Here is a 20,554-nt window from a genome sequence, read left to right on the forward strand (position 1 = left end):
TAAGGACCAGTGGATATCTTGCCTTCGCATTACTTGCCCTGCCCAAGCACATTTCTTCCTCTTGATTTTGAATAGGATGTCATTAACACATGTTTGTTCCTTCACCCACTCTGCTGCCCGCTTTCAGAAAAAGCAAAAAAGAAAAATGCATGGCATTATGCCAAGGTGACAGTCGGTTTGAACGTGCATCCGAAAAAAAAAAAAACATCTTGCACAGTGTGTGCGGAAGTGCCTCTTGCACAATCTTCGTTGCATAAGTGAAGAGAATAGACCTTTCACACTGGAATAGATTGACTTTAAAACACAGAATTTTAATCACAAATCTAGTGTGCACAAATGTCTGGTTTTCAATGCACCATAGTGTGCAAGGTATGAAACGGGAGCAATCACAGTTCAGGAAATGAATTATATAATTATACCATTACACACTTTCGAGTAGTCCATCTCAGAGTAGGCGAATGCACAAGATGCAATGTCACACTACTAATGTGGAGGATCTGCAGCTTGTAGGTCTTGAAGAAAACTGCACCACAAATGACACCAACACAAGGGCTTACAGTACAGCCCTAGCACTCCAAACTCCTATCATGCAAACAAGTCTCCATCACAGCATAAAAAGGTATAGCCATAAATACCTGCAAAAATGCGGCAAATCGAAAGATCTGCGGTTGGTATTTATTAGTCAGGTATACAAGACTGTCGCATAGAAGAGCCAGCAAAGCAGGACGAGACGTTCCAATTTCCAGTAGTGAACATCTTTAATACAAAGTGTAAAAAAAGCAATAGAAAGGAATCGAAAGAATAGGGAGGGGGCTTAAAACCGATGCTATAAACATTCTGTACATCAAGTGCTGTACAACACTCAAAGAGAGAAGTGCTGATCTTGTGTTGGTGCCGAAAAGGTGAAGCCCTCGCTGCTAGCTTCAGGCGCCAGGCTGTAGTCCTCCGTCTGCAGAAATGGGGGGGGGGGGGATAAATGCATAAAAATAGCTCCTCCTGCAAATCCACTATTTCCCTCAAGTGAAAGGGAGGGAAGCAATTGAACACGAACTGACCAAAAATAGAGGTGTGCAAATATTTTAAAGCGAGAGCGTTAGTGCTCCCATGTTCGAAAAAACTGTCCAGCGGCGGCGACTGTTTCAAGTGTCACAGTCGGAGCAACCGGCCGTTCCGGCAACCTAAGGTGGGTCACCTAGGTCATGTGACCTTGTGGCATCGCCACAACCTGCCCACTGGATTGTGAGCAAACAGACTACCATGGCAGGTGGCAGATAACAATGATTGGCCACGAAAGGGTGTTGCGGAAGAGCAACCTTGGACGCACAAGCCCCACTGGTAGCAGTACCTGCCATCGCAGGTCAGTGACACATTGCCCAACCACTGCACCACTGTGCCAGGAGTGGTATGAGGACTCCCAATGATCTATGAATGTAAAGCGAAGAATTACTAATTCCACATATAAGAGCATTAACTCTTTCGCTACCGCGCCTATTCAAATCGATCAATTTGATCGACGCATTTTGAGTTCAAATTCTCGCGCGCTCGCGCGGTTTACGGACGCCTAGCGCCATCTAGGTTAGAAAGGGAGAAACAAACGACGTTTTCCGCCTTGTTTTGTCGATGTTTTGCTTTTGGGCTCTTCTCCCTGAGCCGCGGAAAGTTTTGGGTTGACGGGGAGCGCTTCGATCATGGCGTCGTCATCACGTGCGGCCGCTCCTAGAAGACGTTGTGTTTCTAGGCGATCGAGCGCTTCAGGAGCAGATTTTGCTGATGCAATCAGCAGTAGTGAGCCGGAAGAAGACGTGGACACGTCAGATTTCAGCGCAGATGACGAGGATGCGTCAAGTCAAGCCGGAACATCCAGCGGGTGAGTGTCGGCTCTATGTGCCGCGCACATTTCGATTACTAATAAATAGTTATGAGCGGCGCAGCATGTACTCACGGCTATATAATTTATTTTCAGAGTCTCAACGTCATATGGACGTTGAGACTCTGAAACGCGTGCAGTTTTTGCCTAGACGAATCCCGGGAGTCGAAGTTGGCGGCACGGTCCGGAGTAGCGCACGGCACTTCGTGCGGGCCGTCGATGTCTTCAAACTCTTTTTCACCGCAGAGCTAATCAACATGATCTGCGAAAACACGAACAAATATGCGTGGATGCATATTTTAGAGAGGCAGACGTACGCAGAAAAGGACGGCTCATGGAAAAATTTCAGTCCCGATGAAGTGATGCAGTGCATAGGAATTCTGATCTACATGGGAATTGTGGAACTGCCTCGCCTCCATCTATACTGGAACACCTCAGCGTTATTTTCGGGCCTCATTCCTCAAAGATTATGCCCAGGAGCCGATTTTTCGCGTTCCTTGCGTTTATCAGTGTCATGGACCCGGAGAAGACTGACCCCGTCCGCGATGGCAAGCTTCACAGGATCTCACATCTACTGCAGCACATGAATGACGTGTCACGTCAGCATTTTCAGCCATACAGAAATTTGTGCGTGGATGAACGGATGGTGAAATCAAAAGGACGATCGGGCATTCGGCAGTATATGCGTGACAAGGGAGTCAAATGGGGGTACAAGCTGTGGGTCCTTGCTGACTCTAGCACAGGCTACACTGTACAATTCAGCGTTTACACCGGGAAGAGAGAAACACCTAGCTCAAAGGGACTGGCTTATGATGTAGTAACCCGCCTGTGTGATGAATATTTGGATCAAGGCTACATTATCTACCTTGATAACTTTTACACGTCTACCTCCCTCTTTGAACACCTTCTTGAGAGGAAAACTCTCTCTTGTGGAACAACGCGCAAAGATCGTCGCGGGTTTCCCTCCCAGTTGAAAGACACCGCTTGGGAGAAAAGATCAAATCGAGGGGACATTCGCTGGCTGCGCTGCCGTGATGTGCTGTATTTGCAGTGGAAAGACAAGCGCATTGTGAACATGATGAGCACAGCACACACTGCCAACAATCACGTCACAGCAGTGCGAAAAGTGAAGAGAGGAGACCAATGGACAAAGATACCCGTCATGAAGCCGCTATTGATAGACGACTATAATAAGGGCATGCTTGGTGTTGACAAGTCAGATCAACTGATAGCTTCTTACAATGTATTGATGAAATGTGTCAGGTGGTGGAAGACACTGTTTTTCCACTGCATTGACATTGCTGTCGTAAACAGCTTTGTCATCTTCCAAGGACACAGGGAACATCACAGCGAGATAGAGGAGCTCACCAGACAGGCTGGTTTTGACCACCTCGGATTCCGAATTGAGCTGGTCAACCAGATTTTTGGGATGGACGACAGAGCTGTCCACCCTCCACCTCCTCCAAAGAAGCCCGAGCACAAGCCCCAGGTGCAAGAAAAGCGTCACAACTGCAAGCTCTGCTACGGGAAGAGCAAAGTCGAAAGAAAGACGGCAGTTTTTTGTGAGCCATGCAGTGTGTATCTGTGTTTCATCCCGACAAGGGACTGCTTTGGAGAATGGCACGCCACACACCCATGCTAACTTTTTTTTTTGCGGGAAGAACAGTTTTCGGTAATACCCTCTGCAAATTGTGTTATCGCTTTATGATATAATTACCTACAGAATGTATATCTTGAATTTTTTTCACTCTTGATATTTTTAAAGTTGTGCTCCTTTTTTCAAGCAGATCGATACCATTACTGTATAAATTTTGACAATATAAACTTTTTTTCATTAACTTGTGTAATAAATATATAGGCAAGGTTTACGATCCTGAACAGCAAATTCTTTTAGCTACATTTTGATATCAAACAATATAAATGACGCATTACTGTCTAGCCGCCAAAAAATATTTCCTTCCACCTAGTGAAAACTGCCCTTTTTCCCGTGGTAGCGAAAGAGTTAATCACATCATACGTTTCAGGCAAAATTTAAGTGTCCTTGCCAGTATTTTTATTGTGCATTCAAATACAGTAGCCGACAGGTAATTCAGACTCCAATAATTCGGTCTTGTAGGATATTTCGGAGGACCTCGATGAGGCGCCGTCAGTCACCCCATAGAAGCACATACATATTCGCGACAGATACTTCGGACATCAAAAGTCTGAAAGTTCGATTTTTCGGACTAATTTGAGGTGCCTCCGGGCGAAAATCGGCCATCTTATCCCCTTTTCGCCGGCGCAAATGGTGCCATCTTGATTGAGGTGGATTTACGCTGCAGTTGGATTGGCTTGACATACTTTTGGTACCTCATTGTTGCCAGTAGAGGTCCCGCGATCTCTGACACTTCGAGGTGGCAGCCGCATCGTCATCAACTTGTTTTTGTCGCCGACGTTGTCGCGGGTAGTTATTGCTTGTCCCATACGTTGAAAATTGGTTGTTGGGGGAAGGAAATTGTGCATGAGCTATCTCGCATCTCGGCCGGAAGGAATAAAGGAGGGACTGAGAGAAGGAAGGAAGAAAGAGGTGCTGTAATGGAGGTCTCCGGAATAATTTCGACCACCTGGGGATCTTTAACATCGCACTGCACACGGGCGCTTTTTTTCGCCTCCATCGAAACGCGGCCACCGCGGTCGGGATCCAACCCGGGTACTCCGGATCAGTAGCCCTAACCACTGAGCCACCGCAGCGGGTCTCATACGTTTGCCATTCGTCATTTTGTCACTTGGGTTTCTCTGACCGCGTCGACCGAGTGGCGCTCAGTCTTCACGAAGTTACATCCGTTCGCCGTTTTGTGATTGCGTCCGGCGGTTCCGCCTCTTTGAACGAAAAGTGCCTTATCTTTGCGTGTGTTTGACGAGCAGTGTGGTGCACACTCAGGTTGTGGACAACATGGCCCCGACGGGTCCGTCAAAGAAGCGTGGGAAGTATTCCAACTAAATGCGGCGACCTTGCTGTCTAGCGTGTACAGTGAAAGCACAACTTTGGCGCAAATACAGGCACAAATCGTCGCCAGCAAGAGAAATTTGTCGCGAGGTAAAATCAGTGACATTTTTAAGCCGATTTCATCTCAATAAAGTTGTTTTTTTTGTACTTCACGAATTTTTCGGAATGTTCGATTATTCGGACCATTTTCAGGGTCCCTTCGTGTCGGAAAAATCGGTCGGTGTCTGTATTTAGGGGGGAAGCTGGTCTTAGAAAAAAAATGTTTATTAATGAAGTCACGATTATGCAATCTTTGGGGAACATGTATTTTTGCGTGCCGATTCCAAATATGGAATTTAATTTAATGTACAACAAGTCCTTGTGGACTTGATGCAATATGTTATGTAACTTTTTGTGGAGAGCTTTAACAAAATTTTGCTGCAGAGAACTTGCTGGAATGTATGCCGTCCGCTTTTTTTGACAAGTTGTGCAATAAGGGCAAAATTATTATCCTGCCTATCACAGAAGTTGAGTTACAGGGTTTTGAACTTCGTACTTTACAAACGGGAAGAAAAATTTGTCTTCCTGTTTGTGAAGTGACAACTTCAAAATTCTATAACTCAACTTCTTTGACAGTCAGGATGATAATTTTAGCTTTATTGCATAGCTTAATGCCAAGAGAAACCAATGGCATGCATTCTAGCAAGTTTCCTGCAGCAGGATTTCTTGAAAGCTCTCCACAAAAAGTTACATAATATATTAAATAAGAGCTCAAGAAATTGTTGCACATGAAATTAAGTTCCATATTTGGAATCAGCATGTAAAAATACATGTTCCCCACAGATTTCATAATTGTGACTTCATTAATAAAAATTTTTTTCTAAGACCCTCTTCCCCCTTTAAATTTACCGCGAATTGAACTCAATATTTTCAAATAATTTTGAATATCAGTGCAGGTAGTGCATAAAGACGAATGTTTTTCCACAGATCACAGTAATGAAAAGAAACATACCGCATACCGCGGGAGTTGGAAAAATCCGCATTATAAGCGGTACTGTACTGTAACCAAAACGTAATTTTTCCATGCATTCGCAATTTCAGAATGGCCAGCCTACCTTTCAAAGTGCACCTGACAATGCATCAGACGCACAACACTGCAATCAACATAGAAGTTTATTTGATATTTTTGTCGAAGTGTCGTCCGGCGCTGCGACTGAACTGCGTTGCTAATGGCTTCATCTTCAAAAATAATGAAGCACTTAAGAGCTTGCTTGCTGAGGTTTCTCTGAGCGCAGTTTCTTGCAACTGTCAAGCAGGTCTTTGCACGAAACTTCTGTTGCACTTTCACTCACTTCGTTCGGCTCATTCTCGGATAGAGGCTCATCGCGACCGCGCACCGCTGCCACGATGTCTTCATCTGATGCGGCTACTTCACACGCAACGCCATCAGGGTCGGCGACGACGAGCTTATCTCGTGCCGGTCCTTGAAACGCTGAATATAGCCATTCATTGAGTTGAAACCATCATGCCCCAAAATGCTTGCAAGGCACATGGCCTTGGCTTGCAATATCGAGCCACTCACAGGAACACTCTGGGCCCGGACCTCGTGAAACCGTCCAAACAAAGCGGCGACATCATTTTACTTTGACGCGCGGAGTCTTCCCGCAGCTGCTGCCGCAACTTGTTGCTGTTCTTCCAAATGGCAGACACAGTAACGTTGGCGACACCGTACTTTTTTGCCACCGTAGTCTTTTTCAAACCGCTCTCGACGTTCCTAATAATGCTCTGCTTGGTGTCGACAGCTTGCCATTTCTTGGCTTTCGGAGGAGCTGACGCCATCGGAACTCAAGACAGCCGAGGCTGGTAGACTTGCTTACATTGTCAACTTTTCGCTACATGCGACGACACAAATCTCGCTCATCGGCTCAGGCGTGACAAGACACTGCTAAACGCACGCGTGGTACGAGCAGCGCTTGCTGCGTCATGGCGCGCACTCACTGCCGCCGCTCCAGCATGCTCGCCTGGCTAGACTGGCCGTGCCGTCAGGTGCTTTCAAGTTTTGTCCAATCAGTGTGCCCAACGGAGGCGCATAGGAGAGCGAGAAGAAAAACGCCTGCTTTGCGACTTCTATTTTTTTTTCTATCCTCTCTTTCTTTCTGCCTCGCTTTGAACCCCGCTGACAACGCTCCCCGCCCCGCCTGTTGCCGCCTTCTGGCGCAATCTAGGAAGCACCCGAGTGATAGGTTAAGGGTGCGCAAATTATGCGCGTAAATACGGTAATACACTGTTCATGATTCCTCTGACGACTGCAGTCAATGAAAAAAGTCCAATATACCACTGTTTGCCTTAATGCCCACATCACAAAGCAGCTGAATGCCATCACGAAGCACTGTAAGGTAGACATGTTACCTCCTTACCAGAGGAGTGGTGTCAACTGTGGATTATGGATTATGGGAGGGGAAAGGCGCAAGGCACTGCCAGAAAAACCCTGCAAGACAGGTCACGAAATGGGGCTCACGAAACTGAGATAACAGCAACCTGAACTACAGCACGAGCAGGCTGCGGAATTTCGTCCCAACAGCAGCGTTCACAATGACACACAGCCCACGTAGCCCTCGCGTATCACTTTCACCGGACTACAGGCACCATGAAGGGCCAAACGCTGTTGCAAACTAAAGCCGCAAAAACAAAACCACGTTGTTAGATACCCCAGCACAAGGCCAGTGGCATGCTAGCTTCCAGCCTGATGTATAGTCACCCCCCCTTTTCTTTTCTGTGGCCTAGTGCATGAAGTTTCTAGGTTCTAAATGACAAGAACTGGGATCGATTAAAGCGGTCACAGCTAAACAACCCCAGCAGCAGACACGGCCCGCGATTTTGCCCCTTTCGCTATCCTCCACAAGCCGGGCCACTTCCCCATATGTGCCCCATCTCTCATTGTAGTGATCTAAAAATGAGAGGTTTGCAGCCAGTCAGATTCATAGGCAGATGTGGGCTGCATCGTGGCATGACGCAATGACGTGCCACATGGCGCTGCACTTCTTTCACAGACCCACGAGCACATAGCAGCCACGCTGAGACAGTGCACTGAGTCAGCACACTGATTTATTCAAGGCCGAGCATTACCCCATGTGGACTCTTGCCGCGGGCTGGCAGTAGATTCTATGAGGACAGAACAATTAAACCCGTGTGGTAAGCGCAAGATAATGCCATTTCAAAAAATCGCCATGTGTTGCCGAGAGTTTAGAGGAAGAAGAAATTCACAACTTCTGAATGTTTAGGAGGTTCAAACACTTTTCAAACTATTCGAAGTTTCAAATATTCGCACACCCCTATAATAAAGAACTATAAGGAGAAAGATACTCCCCGGGACCCTGTCTGAGAAACCCTGCCCTAGACCACTGCGCTAGTGGACAGTTAGTGCACAGAGCTTGCTTGACTTCACATCAAGCATGTGCATCATGTCCTCACCTCATCAGAGAAGTACTCCTCAATGATGCTCAAAGAGGCACGGTAGACATCCGGGTTCTCGTGATGCTGTAGTGCTTCGATCTTGTCGAGTCCGCCAGCCTCCTCAACCATGACACAGACACGTGAGCGCTCGTTGAGCCGGTCGCCGGCTGCCAGCAGGTTGCGGATGGCATCCAGAGCCACGAGCAGAGTCTTCGGGTCTTGAGCCGATAGCAGGTCACACACCGGAGGCAGCACGCCTGCTTGCAGCGCATAGACCACCTGATGGTTGGTGCCAGGGGTAAAAGAAATACAACAGAAGACACTCATTAAACGACTGCAGCAAACTTTAAATAGAATAAAAAATGAGAAGAGATTTAGTGGCCTCATTTAGACAGGTGGCGAGAGTCGGGAAATCAACAGCTATGACAACCAAGGAACACCGACCTGGTCAAGGGAGCCGCCCGAGGTGAGATTGGTGACAGCCCAAACTGCTTCTTTCTGGCTGCGGGCGTCGCCCGTGGCGAGCACCTCAATGAGGGGCTCGATGAGACCCGCGTCCACCACAGCCTGGATCTGCTGCTCGGTGCCTGCAGTGATGTTGGAGACAGCCCAGGCGGCCTCCTTCTGCAGGTTGGTCTTCTGGTGGCGCAGCAGGGAACGCAGGGGCAGCAGGGCGCCCGCGTCCAGCACTGCCTGAGTCTGGGCGTCACTGCCTGTCACCACATTGCCTAGGGCACGCAGAGCAGGTGTCACCACCGACACAGGCTGGCCCAGCAGCTCCACCAGCCGTGGGATCACGCCGGGCTGCTGCACCACTTCCTCAATCTGCTCGTTGGCACCGTCCGTCAGGTAGGACAGGGCCCAGCACGCATCTGACACCACCTCACGGTCTGCAGGGCAGGAAGGGAGAGCAGCACAACACAGCACTCTCAGGGCGGAAGAAAAGAGAACACGGAAAAAAAATGATCTCCACTCAACCGCAGAAGACAAGAGGACATGGAAAAAAATGATCTCCACTCAACCTTCTTATGGCGTTAGCTACTGTAAACCTGATTAATATGTTTCTAAAAAAATTGCAGAAAAAAACAAGTATTATCTTGGAAAACATGTGATCCAAATCGCCTAATTGTGAATGTAATTCTTAAATGAGGTGCGAAGACACTAACAATTTCACTTCATAAATATGCCGATTAGCATTTCATGGCACAAGATCTGAACTGATAATTTTCTAGTGCTAGCAGAATTCAGTCCGCAACTGCGTTGTGCACGGAAAGAACTTTGCAACACAACCGGTCCATTGACAACAATAGCTAAAGTAACCACGATCTCTTCCTCGTCATTTTCAAAGGCTTCGCCCCTTTGCACCAAAGCACTGCGAAGAAGCCACCGCGGCAAGCAACTGTCGCAACGATTCTATTTTCTACACTGCACTCCTCAGACCCGGCCCACTCGTATGTAAGCACATCGTTGTAGTTCGTAAATGCTTCACCCCCTTACCCTTATGTGCTGCGGAGAAGCCTCAGCTTTTCTCCTCTTCATGTCACATCCCCAAGAAAAAGCAGCTCTCTCGAAACAGCAGTTTTTGTTGCTGCTGTTGTTGATGGTTTGGTTTTTTGGGTTTAACGTCCCAAAGCGACTCAGGCTATAAGGGATGCCGTAATGAAGGGCTCCGGAAATTTCGACCACCTGGGGTTCTTTAATGTACACTGACATCGCACAGTACACGGGTCTCTAGAATTTCGCCTCAGTCGAAATTCGACCGCCGCGGCCGTGATCGAACCAGTGTCTTTCGGGTCAGTAGCCGAGCGCCATAACCTCTGAGCCACCGCGGTGGCTTGCTGTTGTTGTTGTTGGTGGTGGTGCTTTGCCCCTAAGCACAGAAGAGAAGCTACCATGGCGGTTGACTAGCTACATTCCGGCTCTTCATGTTGTGTACCCTCATATTCAGGCCACTTGTATGTTTGCACACGTGCGGTAGGTCAGTAAATGTATTATACAACCACAATTTGTCAAAATTTTAAGCGTACTAGCCGAGAAATCGTGTTATCCAGGAACATATTAACTGGCAGAAATATAGTGAGACTCAATGTCTGCAATTTTGAGCATACGAACAAGGAACTCCTATGACCAAGGAACGTATCAACAACTCAGTGCTTATTTAAATCTTCAATGGTCCTCTAGATGCCCTGCTGCCACAGTGAACTTCAAGCATCACTGAGTAGTGAGCATGCGATCCAACAGGTGGCGCTAGGGGTAGCAGCAATGAAAATGCTAATACAAGTAGTAATGAAAACGATCCTAATAATGAAGTAACTGTTATTTTCAATTTAAAATTTCTTTGAAAAAAGCCATTCAAATACTTCACAGTTTAGCACTATCCACAGACTCGATGGCAGGGTGACAACGGGCAACGAACGATGTGGACTTAGTTTTCAGAAGCACTACTCCACTGTTCCACTGCCCTAGCCAGTCAGTATGCACCGCTCGAAAGCAGCACTTATTGAGGTAGAAGTAAAAACATGCGCCCAGGTTATGAGCAGAAGAAACGAGAGGCCCAGTGGGGGCTGCAAATGACCTGGTCACTGAAACTCACCAGTGTGGTGGATCAGCTGCGCCAGGGTGGGCAGGCATTCGCGGATGGCTTCGAACGGCGGCGGCGGATTCTTGTTGCGGCACAGGTTGGAGAGGGACCACGTCACGTTCCGCAGAAACGGTGCCTGCACCAATGCCTCATTACATCAACAAAGGCCACCAGCACTGCAGATGCCAGCCCACACACTAACTGTTGGACTACTGGTGGGGCAGGTGCAGACAGTTCTGTTAAAGAGGCCAGCTCAGCTGCCCTCTTGGCTTCACACTTGTCAGTGCCTCAAGGCTTGGGTACAATACCACATTTTGGCTACACTGTCTGCCAATTTCGTTAAATAAAGCGGCCAACTACAAGCAGCAATACTTACTCAAAAGTGGCAAATCTGAGAGCATTAAGGCAGAGAAAAATGTGCTAGAAAGTTGAAATGCTTGCCGTTTTTCTTGTTGCTTCCTTAGGCTGGCAATTCACCACACTACGAGCTGACTGCAGCAGCCAAGCTGACAGGCAAGCCCGAAAGTCTGACATGGGAGCACACAAAAGCCTGCAATTTAGATAGGTAACTACTACAACAGCAGGCATACTGTACCACTGAGAATTAATATGAAGGGCCACAACTTCACCCAAAAAAAAAAAAAAAAGATCAATAGCATCGTGGGCAATTCAAACAGCTCAAGGAAGTCGCACAATGGCAGCATCAGGCAGCCTGCTACACAAACATCCCCTTGCACTTGGTGCATTTTTTTTTTTTCACAGTCCAAACTTCTCACAAAGAAAGGCATTAGAATTTGTTATTACGCATGTGCAGACAACTAAACACAGCAAGCAATCTGTACCGTCACCACCCATGAAGCAAAGCGCAGTGTGGAGAGCTCCTGTTCCCAGCCATCAGGAGCTGATAATGCATATGACCCCTTCACTTTGCTTTCCCATCACCTCCTCGTCCTCCTCTGAATAAAAGGAGCTGCCCTCTTGTGTTGGTTGTAACTGAGCTAGCTTGCACAGAACAGTAATGGGAACAGCTCAACGAATGGGCAGGTATACCGAAACAGCAAGACACAAAGCTATCACGTCACTTCTATATTAGCTGAACAGACGACAGGCCTGTTTAGCAGATTCCAGCAACACCATGCACCTCAGTTATAACCACCACAGTTTTCAGCCTTAGGACATGTCTTTTATGACTGCCTGCACATCAGTTCAGCTGATCACATTCAGAGGGCAATATGTTCCTACCTCATATTCTGCACATAGATCGCAATTACCCGAATGTACAGCAACCGAGATTGTAATGCAAGGGCTGCTTTTACCATCATGAAACAGGAAAAAGGTACTAAACTGTTCAGTAATATTAATCATATTAAGCAGTAACTTTTCACTCCTATCACCATATAAAAAAAAATTATGGTTGATTAGCGTAGTTAGGTCAAATGGAATTAGGTGCTCTAGCTGTTCAGTTTTCCCTTTGGTTCCCCTTTTCAGATCCAGAGTTCACAGATGGCATAATGGGTTAGTGTCCATATACGCAAAATTGGTCATTCTCTACATTCATAAATCCCTGGGTGTCTTTCTACCAATCCTAGCGCAGTGATGCAGCGGTCAAGTGACACGCCAATGCTCTTCTAAGGCAGGTGCTGCCATCGGTGGGATTTCCGTTGCTTGGGTAGGGCTGCAATCCATGTTGCTGTTCTCGAGCAGCCTCTCACCTCCCGCCTGACATGGTGCGCCTGCCACGAAACTGGCTTCAGACAAACACACAACGGCTAAATGCGGGGAGTAGTCACTGTAAGCGCTAGCGCACTAAAAAAATTGGCAGTGGTTTACCTCTGGTTAAACCTGGAGTGACGCGATAGCTACAGCTGGCCGAGTGGAACTTGCTCAGCTGAATTGCAAAGTCAGTCTTTCGTCACTCCGTTTCACTGGGCGTTCCTTTTTCATCTTCGTCCCACTTGACACGGCGCATGCGCACAGCTGTTGCAGCTCCGCTTCGCCGGCAGCAGCAGCTCCTCCACACCACGTGGCTGGTCATGTGACCAACCACGTGCCACCACCATGCTGAAGGCTCCCGTAATGCTACCGTAATGCTACCGTAAATGCTACTGTAATGCAGCTATCGCTGCAAAATTGTGTTTTATCCGAGCAATTATAGTAGACAGGTGTACTCACAGGTGCATCTGGGCGGGCAAGAGCCAGTAGAGGCTTGAGGATGCCCGCCTGCAGCACGAGGTCCCGTAGGTTGGGGCCGTCACCGGCAATGTTGCCCAGCGCCCACACAGCCTGCTCACACACGTTGACGTGCGACGAGCCCAGGAGCCGCACAAACAGTGGCACCGCGCCAGCCCGGACGATAGTGTCCGTCTGCTCGGCCGTCCCCGAGGCTATGTTGGTCAGTGCCCATGCTGCCTCGAATTGGAGTGACGGGCTACACAGATGCAAAGCAATAAGGAGATCAGGGAAGGGCAACATGCAGAGGTAATTACAGAGACTTGTTGAACTCTGCAGGCACACCATGCACTGCAGAGAAACACAGCAGTGCTTGTATTGCTGCTGGCACGCACACACAATGCGGATGACCATACGGTTTCTCAAAACTACCTATAAGGAAAAGGGGCACCACTGTCTACGAGTTTCTTCATGAGCACTTCATCCACTGTGAGAATAGGAAGATGCGGCTTTTTATTTGGCTTTGCTGGTGTTGGGCCGGAAATGCAGATTCTGCTACAGAATCACTGCTGTGCCGCGGCATGGTCACTAAATCTGGCCACCTTAGCCACGACGGTCTCCACTGTGTGCACATTGAATTCTCTTGGCAGGGCATTCCTTTTTCTGTAACAGACTTAACATAAATGAATGACTGATATTAGGTTTGTATGGAAAGTAGCAAAGCATTGCTTTGAGGCTTCCATCGAGAAAAAGTCTTATTGTTACAATTTAATCTACGTTTTCATCCCAACACTAGCCAAGCCAAATATGAAATACCATCACTTCCCCGCATTCCTGCAAGTTACGGTTAACTGAAGTGCCGCGTCGCTACATTTCTCTCTAGGTACGCATCAGACGCTCTATGGCGGCAGACGGCCTCGTGATGAGCGAAAGGCAGCTTTATGCATAAACTGCCTAATGCACTCTGCTTCACAGGCCACAGGTTTGACAGTACCGATATCCACAGCACATCATTTACTTAGAGGACGTTTCCCAAGCTGAAAAATAGACTCCGTGCAGGCAGTTAAAAGAAAAGCCTAAGGAACTGCCCAGATAGCCGGCTAAGTCAAAACAGAACAGCTCACAAAAGGAGCCGGGTCACAGAGCATTAAATGGTGCTGGTGAGCAATCTGCAGAAGTGACCTGGCCGGGCCAGTGTCAAAATAGACAGTAGAGCAGAAGGCAATTGGCGTCCAAGGATGACGGAACGTGGGAAAGAGCTCACTGCCAAGGACATGCATAATTCTTCCATTCAGAAACACCAACAAACTTTAACTGAAAGATGAGGAAAAGCACGAAGTTATAAACAAGGCTTGCACTGCTGACGCTGACTTCCAAGCTAAGAAGTCCTCACACAAGTTAAACTAGATAGGCAACCAACCATGCCCTGCTGTACAAAAATTAAGCACGTGGGAAATCTTATCCGCCTGTTGTAGAACTGTTCTACCTGGGTTGCCCCAATGACCAGGGGTCCTCCCATCAGCTAACCAAAAGAGAGGCCCAATTTGAAATCTGAGATGAGGACATCCCAGTAGTGCTCACCATGAATCCTTGGAGAGGGCATTCACCAGGATGGGCACCACACCAGCCTGGATCATGGAGTCAATGGGTGGGTGCCGTTCCCGTGACAGCATCTTGCGCACAGCCTGTGTCGCACCCAGCTGCACCTCGGGGTCGGGGGCAGTCAGTCCGGCCACCATCTCATCCACGGTGTTGAATCCGCCCTGTGCCACAGACACCCAGACGTAACACAACCACTAAGGCGTGGAACGGATCACGGGGTTTAGTCCCACAATGCACGCCGCACCGCATATGATAGAGATGGTAGAAGTGGCAACAGTTTGTGTTTGCAGTTTACAAAACTCCTCACAGCATTGTATAACCATTTTCCCCACCGTATTTATAGAGATGGTAGAAGCGGCAAAAGTTTGTGTACGCAGTTTACAAAACTCCTCACAGCATTGTATAACGATTTTCCCCACCGTATTTATAGAGATGGTAGAAGCGGCAAAAGTTTGTGTTCGCAGTTTACAAAACTCCTCACAGCATTGTATAACGATTTTCCCCACCGTATTTATAGAGATGGTAGAAGTGGCAAAAGTTTGTGTTCGCAGTTTACAAAACTCCTCACAGCATTGTATAACCATTTTCCCCACCGTATCTATAGAGATGGTAGAAGTGGCAAAGGTTTGTGTTTGCAGTTTACAAAACTCCTCACAGCATTGTATAACCATTTTCCCCATCGTATTTATGAAACAAAGAAGGAAATGTCAGCTGCCAGGGTTGCACAAGGCATGCTGAAGGACCACTCACTCAAAAAGCTATCCCTACCAGCAAAACCACAAAATTTCAATGACCGTACCGCCAGAGTGGCAAACGATGAAATCATTTTGAATATTGGCACTTCATGCCTGAATACGTGTGCAGTTTTATCGTTAGCCTACTGCTAATTTTATTTTCACAGAAAGCATGTCTTCTTTTCTTTAATGCACTAGTGTTTCATATTCCTGCAACACAGGAGCCACTAGTAATGAAATCCTGGATGTTCATGACCATTACTCGATGCTTTCATGCACACTCACCTCGAATTCAACGGGAGTACTAATGGCATTCGGCAACAGTAATCTAAAACTACAGTAGTATTGAATGTCAAACCGCAGCGGTGGCCAAGTGGTTGAGCATCCGCCTCGCATGCGGGAGGTGCGGGGTTCGATCCCCGGTGCTTGTACCGGTGATACAATGGGTACAAGCTTTCGCCTGTCCTGGTGCTCGGCTTATGTGGGGTGAAATGCTCCGAAAATGGGTCTCTGACCCAGATATATATAGAGGTAACAGAGTGCTCATAAAATGGGAAAAAAATGTATCAGGGCCTGTAGAGATACAGCGGGGGCTTAGACAAGGATGTCCTCTGTCCCCTTTGTTGTTCATGTTGTACCTGCAAGGTTTGGAAGCCAAGCTAGAGGGGAGTGGACTAGGCTTCAACCTATCTTTTTTCAAGCTAGGGGAATTGATTAAACAGACATTACCGGGACTAATATACGCGGACGATATAGTGATAATGGCTGACAACAAGGAAGACCTGCAGAAGTTGTTAGACATATGCAGTACAGAGGGAGATAGATTAGGCTTCAAGTATAGTAAGGAAAAATCTGCAGTCATGATATTTAATGAAGAGGGCGGCGAGCATAGAATACAGGAATTCGTGCTAAAAGTAGTGAATGAGTACAAGTATCTTGGGGTGTGGATAAATAACAGTGCTGAGTATCTGACAGAGCATGAAAAATATGTAATGAATAAAGCTAGTAGGAATGCAGCTGTCATGAAAAATAGGGCACTGTGGAATTACAATAGGTATGAGGTGGTAAGAGGGATCTGGAAAGGGGTGATGGTCCCTAGCCTGACCTTCGGGAATGCGGTCCTGTGTATGAGGCCAGATGTTCAAGCAAGGCTGGAAATTAGGCAACGGGGAGTAGGGAGGTTAGCTTTGGGAGCACATGGCAATACACCAAATCAGGGGGTACAGGGGGATATGGGATGGGCGTCTTTCGAGAGCAGAGAGGCTAGCAGTAAGATAGCATTTGAGGAACGATTGAGAAGGATGGAGGAAAAGCGGTGGGCTAGGAAAGTTTTCAGATACCTGTATATAAAGAATGTTGACACGAAATGGAGAAAGCGAACTAGAAAATTGACAAGCAAATATCTGGACAGCAGTAAGGGGGCAAATCAGCAATTATCGGTTAAGAAAAAGGTTAAAGGAACAGAGAGAGCGTTGTGGAAAACAGGGATGCTGACGAAATCGGCACTGGAAACATACCGGACCTTTAAACAGGAAATTGTCAAAGAAAATATCTATGATAATTGTAGGGGAAGTTCTTTGCTGTTTGAGGCCAGGACTGGAGTTTTGCGGACTAAGACGTATAGAGTCAGGTACCAGGAGATAGACACTTTGTGCATTGCGTGCGGAGAGGAGGAGGAAACGGCTGAACACTTGATACTTTTCTGTAAAGGGCTTCACCCTACAGTGGAAGGCAGCGGGGCTGACTTACCCAAGGCATTGGGGTTTAGGGATAGTGAGGGGAAAGTGGATTTTAAGAGGTTAGAAGTAACCAAGCGAAGGTTATCTGATTGGTGGCTAAAAGCAAGACAGGAGTAAAATTTCACAAGACATGGCTAGGTGGCTTGAGCCACCGCCCGATGTAAAGGGTTCAGCCGTATCCATCCATCCATCCATCCAGCTCCTGCACATTTGTTCAAAGTATTCTCGTTAAGTCAGGATTTCGCGTAAAATCTTGTTTGGGCTAGAAGTTTTATGTGAAATGTGAAGTTTATAAAATTGTTATCGTAAGTTGTTAATTCTAATAATTAAAAGCAATGGCCATGAAGTAACGGCAAAGTAACGTGCGGTACTTTATTTCGGTAGCGGTAACGTGTTACCTTTTTTTGTAGGTAACGTAGGGCGGTAACGCGTTCCTTTTTTTTTAGCGTAATGAGCAACGTATTTAGTTACTTTTTTCGGTAACGCTTACAACACTGGTTTTTGGTAAGTTGTCAACCAGCTTCCACAGTTCATCGAGGACAGATTGATCATTGGCATGACTGAAGTCTTTAACAGTTTTACAACCTTTAATGTCTTTTTTCTTGTAGTTATCAAGGCTGCAACTGAACAGCCCAAGCTTATGGTCAGATATTCCCTCCTCCACGCAAACCTCGAACTCTAATATTCTTGCTAACAAATACAAGATCCAATATCGAGCTAGTGTCACCATTTTTGCGCGTTTTCAAGTATGACTTGTTTTAAGTCACTTGCAAGAATTATGTCAAGAAGAGGGCTATCGACAAGCTGCATTTCAGGCCTATGTAGCCATAATAATTTGCCGGTTTTGCAGCGCAGACATGTAGTCATGCACTGAGATCAAGAACTCGAGAGGGGATGACGGTGGCCTATAAACTGCACATACCACAACTACGTGTCCCCAACGGTTAATCTTAACAGACTTTCATGGTTATCAATCTGGGGAACCATTTCCGGACTAATCCTGCTTTTTAAATTGATAGCAATACCACCGCCCTTGTTCCGAAATATCTGTCGCTGCATGTAGCCACGCTTCTGTGACAATTGCAATGTGCGGGTCATACTTGAGGAGAAGGAATTCAAGTTGTTCTGCCTTATTTACTATACTTCTAGCATTGAAATTTAGAACTCTCAGATTTTTAGAAATGATGCAGGTGTTGTGTCATTCGTTATTAGAAGTTTGGCATTTGCAGCTGATGACAATTCGTTGATTTCAATTATCATCCCAAGCATAGAAGCAGCCATCAATTTTCAGTTTATTATTGATAAGAAAAGCAAAGAATTTTGCCTCCATTGAAATTCGACCACCGCGGCCAGGAATTTGTCAGCTGAGGCATCTCTACTGCACTTTCGATGCAAAGAGCGCCATGTTTACCTGCACCTCTGACACTATCAGCGTGTGTGCTGATACGCGAGTTTAGGGCTACTTTTTCTGGTTTTCAAGCATGAACAGCGACATTTCTTGCACATTTTTAATTACATTATAACGACTTTGCCGAGATATTGCACTCGTTAGAACTGTTTATATAATGGTGAATTTTGACTGCCTTGTATGCGTTACCGTCATCGTAACTTTCGCGTAATGACATTAAATGTGGACGGGTACCATCAACTTCGAAAATAATGACATTAACAAACTTAAGGTCTTAAGCACCCATTGCAATTTCTTGTGCGCGTGTGGCACGGGCACAACATTCAGCCACTGCAACTCATTTCGCTATGAAGAGGAGCGGTTCAAGGCGGCACAACAGCGTTCAAAATGGATTACCAGTAATATACTAAACTTTTTAAACAAATGGCGATTGTCCGGGTAACAAAGTACCAATTTGTACTTACAATTCTACTCATCTTTTTTTTCAATTTTGGTCAAAATTTTCACGTCAACTAGCTGGATATCTACGGCGATTCACCAAATTGAGCAAGTATTAAACGTTTAACATTTAAACCAAGTGGCTAGGGCAACTTGTGGGTGACACCGGTAGTACGCGAGCAGTGCGGACTGTTACGAGCATCCGACACAATGCACGCCACCATACCTTGTTCTGTTCTTGCAGGGGGCTCACAGGATCCTCGCTGAAGCTGACATTGCGTCGCTTGAGGATCTGCTCATCCTTGCGCTGCTTGCGCAGTTCCACGCTCACTTCGTTCCTTCGCCGGCGCATTTCCTGCAACAGAGCGGCAGCCGCTCAAACTGCCGCTACTTGCTACCACAAGGCTACAATATTACCTGCTGGTCTTTTCCCTTGTTCTTGAAGTTCACAATTCGGTTTTGGGTCGGCATGGTTAACCTGCGCAGTAAACAAGCCGGCCGTCACCACGCGAGCCGCAAGGCAGCAATGTGTCCCGAGCTAAATATTCACCGGCTGCGGCAAAAAGCAATCGCAAACAACTTCCACAGGGCTCAAGTCCAGCGACAACCACAGTGACGTTCTTCTAACCAAGTAGCGCGTTCTCGCTAAAACCAAGCGACCAGGCCCTGGGTCACAAAAGATTACGGGTTCACGCAGCCAGCACACCCTACGCACGTTTTATACGTTAACCCTAAAGGCGGACTACGGAAACAGTTTTCGGATAGCAAAACGAGTGACTACTTACAGATTTAGATTCTGCTCCGGGTGTAGAGATGGACACAAAGAAAGCTTCGGCAAAGTCGCCTGGTGTCAAGATCTGCGCGCCAAGCTCGCAAGACAGCTAGACGGTCAAAACGGGCGAAATTTCAAACACCACCAGAGTAGCAGCTCAACGCCAGCCGCTCTCTGATTGGCCGAGACGCAGAACCGACAAACAGAGCGTCTTTTGTTATGTTAGTTGCGAAACTCCTTATTGACTTTACGTCCTTACTAAAATGCGAAACAACTCCACGTCTAAATTTTGCAGATTGCAGCGCTACCTGGAGAGTTTAATAAATACTGCAAAATTATTAAATCGTTGATGTAGCTTCTACTCACGAGACGGCGCAGTGGCTTCTTGATATCAAACGTATCAAACGCTCAAATCCACTGATCTCTACTAGCCCCCTAGTGGAGATCAGTGCTTAAATCACTCAAACCTTGATACATATGGCCGGCTTCCGAAGTAATTGTGCGCAGCGCGTTTAAATAGCCGAAAAGCTCTTCCGTTTATCGCGCAGTTCTATATCTAAATGAGCTTAAAAGAGCAACATTTATATGCTATTTATTTTTAAACCTTGCTAAAGAGCAGTTTAATTTTATCCATATATGGGGCGACAGCTTAAACAGCTGCAGCCTTTTTGTTTGTTTTGTTGGATATATTTTTTTAACTACTGCTGCATGACTGCTAGGATCCGAGCGAAAATGCACTGATCTCCACTAGCCCCCTAGTGGAGATCAGAGGAAAAAATGCGGACTGAATCAATGCGCCCCCTTCAGGCATAAACGAATCCACGCT

The 20,554-nt window shown here is 46.8% G+C and overlaps 1 protein-coding gene across 1 annotated transcript; it reads right to left on the reverse strand.

Annotated features, from left to right (window-relative positions):
- Positions 1-286: 286 nt before the first annotated feature.
- LOC144099109 (importin subunit alpha-1-like) lies at positions 287-19,904 on the reverse strand. The gene is made up of 9 exons (XM_077632198.1): positions 19,742-19,904; positions 19,374-19,434; positions 19,183-19,311; positions 14,617-14,798; positions 13,039-13,294; positions 10,879-11,002; positions 8,730-9,175; positions 8,304-8,564; positions 287-949 (listed from the first exon to the last, which is right to left on the reverse strand). The coding sequence occupies exons 2-9, from the start codon at positions 19,425-19,427 to the stop codon at positions 863-865; spliced, it is 1,539 nt and encodes a 512-aa protein (XP_077488324.1). The 5' UTR covers positions 19,428-19,434; positions 19,742-19,904; the 3' UTR covers positions 287-862.
- Positions 19,905-20,554: the final 650 nt, after the last annotated feature.

The sequence above is a fragment of the Amblyomma americanum genome, chromosome 7 (genome assembly GCF_052857255.1).
Source record: "Amblyomma americanum isolate KBUSLIRL-KWMA chromosome 7, ASM5285725v1, whole genome shotgun sequence".
Taxonomy (NCBI): domain Eukaryota; kingdom Metazoa; phylum Arthropoda; class Arachnida; order Ixodida; family Ixodidae; genus Amblyomma; species Amblyomma americanum.